We start from the raw sequence: 2,916 nt of genomic DNA on the forward strand, positions 1-2,916 counted from the left end.
TCCTTTTCGCAACTTCAAATACATGATAGTGTTTGTGCACACCCACTCTGTCTCAACAGAAACTTTAGTCACCGGGGCTGAAGACTCTACAGAGGACTCAGTTACATGTGCCCCTAAAGGACACTATTCCTGGTCATTGAAGACTCATGAATGAACTTCCCTTTACATCACAGGTGACTCAATCTCTGTCCACAACTCTAGGGATAAAATATTACCTGAACTCTGATTGGAAGCCTCACACCTCAGGTGGTACTGAAAGGATTAACCAAGCTCTATAATAAATTCTAACAAAACTTTGCTAAGAAACCTCTGACAATGGCTGGATCTGTTCTCATTGCCCTCAGAAGTGTTAGAATAGTTCCACAAATAATACTGAGTACAGCCCTGGTTTGTTGTATGGAAGGCTTTTCCTCACATGATTTCTGGTTAGACTCTCAGGTCAATCAGATGATTCCGTATAATACACTAGGAAACGTGGGGCAAGTCCAACAAGTCCTACAGGAATACGGGAACAAAGTTGTACACACCCAGTCTAGATGCACAGACCAATTGGATCCTCTGTGGGCAGGACCATACCAGGTGATCTGAGAATCACAATGGCTGTCACACTGCTTGATGTTAACAGCTGGGGTTCTGATTGGTGGTAAATCTAACTCTTACCAATCAGAGAGTTAAAGCAAATTTAAGATTTGTACCAGAGTTCGAAGATTCTTGAAGAGAAAAAACTTGTTTTTTATTAGGTTTTAAAAACAGCCTTAGCCTATTAAAGTTGAAGTAAAAGTTACAAACAGTTTTTTGAGCTCAACCCCAGCCTGGTCTATATACTAAGTTCCAGGACTGCTAGAAACTCTGACATAGTGAGACCCTGACTCCGGCTGTACACTGTTTTACCTGAAGTCAATAAATTTTGTTAACCCATGAAGTTACCCAAACTTAGCATTCACACGTTAAGTGCAGATTCCATGCTCCAATCAGAGGAAGAGAATATATATTTGCTGCTGCAGAGAAGTGGCTTCCCTGCACCCCTGACTGTGGTCCACTGAGAGCAAGAAGTACCAATGTCAAGTGCGGAAAAGCGGCCAAGAATTTCATGTGGGGTCCAGAAAAGAAGAGAAATGGAATCTGGGAATGCAGACTGAAAGACAGAGGTACAGACCTGAGGAGTCACGTGCCCCTCCTCTTAATTCTGCATCTGACACTGCATGAAGGGTCCCTGCCACATCTGCTGATGCCGGGCTCAACCATGTCTTTAAGTGATGGCACCTTCCCATCTGAAACTGATTCCTGACTACAGTTCTGTCCTCAGGAGGCATGGCAGGTCCTCTGATTATTCATCTCTTTTTTGTGTGGATCTTGGTTCCCTTATCTTGGACTCTGTCCTTCTTGGTTTCTGTTAAATGGTCTCACAATGACCCCTGTGGACAGCCATGCAGGAAGAGAGCAAGGGATTGTCTCACTGAAAGATCCCAATTCCCTGGTCTCCTCTGCCAGACACTTCTTCCCCACAGATAAACATCAGGGAAGATGACCTGTAGGAATGTTCTGGAAAGATGCCCATTTCTTATTAGATTTATTTGTTTCCAGGGACTGGGTAGATGCCTCAATTGATATAGGGTTCTGCCTCAAAACACACACACACACACACACACACACACATACACACACACACACAAACACACACTTCTGTGTGTCTGTTTCTTCTCCCTTTCCTTTCTCACCACCCCTGTCAGACACAGAGATTCCAGAGACCTAGATGAGTATGCAAAGGTGTTTATTGATTAGAAAAGATTTAAAGCTAAATTAAAGGGAGTCGGGACCAGTTTCATGAGGACAGAGGCTGAAGTTAGCGCAGACAGAGGAGCTGGTTCTTCACCACTATGACAATGACCTGGGCAGTAGCAGCTGAGCTGAGGGACAAACTGCTGGCACTGGAGCTAAAATGTCCCATCCAGGTGCACTGGAACAAATGTATAGTTGGGACTGTTCCATGGATGTCTGTAGTTACAGGCAACTGTGTAGAACTTCACCGATGTTGTAGTTTGATATCTGCACTGGGTATAATTGTTTCCTCGACTTGTGAGTCTACAGACAGTTATAGGTACCGAAGATGAACTATTATGACAATTTGTACTTCTCCTATCTCTGCAGGTGGTACTTGGATTGCCACACACACGGACAACATCATCAAAGGTTGTATGAAGGAAAGTATTTAGGTCCTTACAGCTTCCTGTATAACTGTTAACGACACGCATTGCATCATCACATCGGGGATAGGCCATGTTATAGATATGTTGGATGGCAAACCACTGGGAAGGGATTGGTGGCTGGCATGATGCTAGCATTAGGACAAGTCCCAGCAGCAGCAGGAGACAAAGTCTGGACTCAAGAAGCTTCAGACCCATGTTTCCTGTGAGAACAGAAGAGAAGTGATGACTCCTGCCTTGGCTCAGTTTCCCTATCTTCCCTGAAGGCCCTTTGCTGTCACTACAGCCACTTCTCCTGGACACATTCCCATCACTGCCCCTCCTGTCCCAGGCCTAGACAGGCAGTGTCTTACCCTGTCTGCGTTGTAGCTCCTGTGGAACTGAGTGCTGCTTGTCCTGGAAATCAGGGATAATGGGTGAGCTGCCCTTTGGCCGTAGATATAGGGCCGGCTCTGTGGGTGGAGCTGGTGGCTCAGAGTCTTCAACATGCAGAACCCACAGATTGGTTCATTGCCTGCTTGTGAAACCAGCCTTTGGTTTCCTCACTTGGCCTAGCCATGTGCTGCTGATTCCATTGTAAGGGGTGAAATTCTAAACCCTCTCAAGCAGGGCAGTTTTCAGTCTGTATCTGAACTCCACATAGAAATCTTTGCATTGCATGTGGATGGGCTGAAGACTTTGTGACTTTTTCAGAAATGGGCAGATCACGTTT

At 45.3% G+C, this 2,916-nt stretch overlaps 1 protein-coding gene across 1 annotated transcript; it reads right to left on the bottom strand.

The window, feature by feature from the left end:
• Positions 1–1,934: 1,934 nt before the first annotated feature.
• Positions 1,935–2,597, bottom strand: LOC308427922 (ribonuclease 2B-like; the record flags this gene model as incomplete). The annotated part of the gene is made up of 2 exons (XM_080926198.1): positions 2,558–2,597; positions 1,935–2,407 (listed from the first exon to the last, which is right to left on the bottom strand). The coding sequence occupies exon 2, from the start codon at positions 2,400–2,402 to the stop codon at positions 1,935–1,937; it is 468 nt and encodes a 155-aa protein (XP_080782324.1). The 5' UTR covers positions 2,403–2,407; positions 2,558–2,597.
• Between the last annotated feature and the right edge of the window lie 319 nt (positions 2,598–2,916).

The sequence above is a fragment of the Micromys minutus genome (assembly GCF_963924665.1).
Source record: "Micromys minutus genome assembly, chromosome: 12".
Classification (NCBI taxonomy): domain Eukaryota; kingdom Metazoa; phylum Chordata; class Mammalia; order Rodentia; family Muridae; genus Micromys; species Micromys minutus.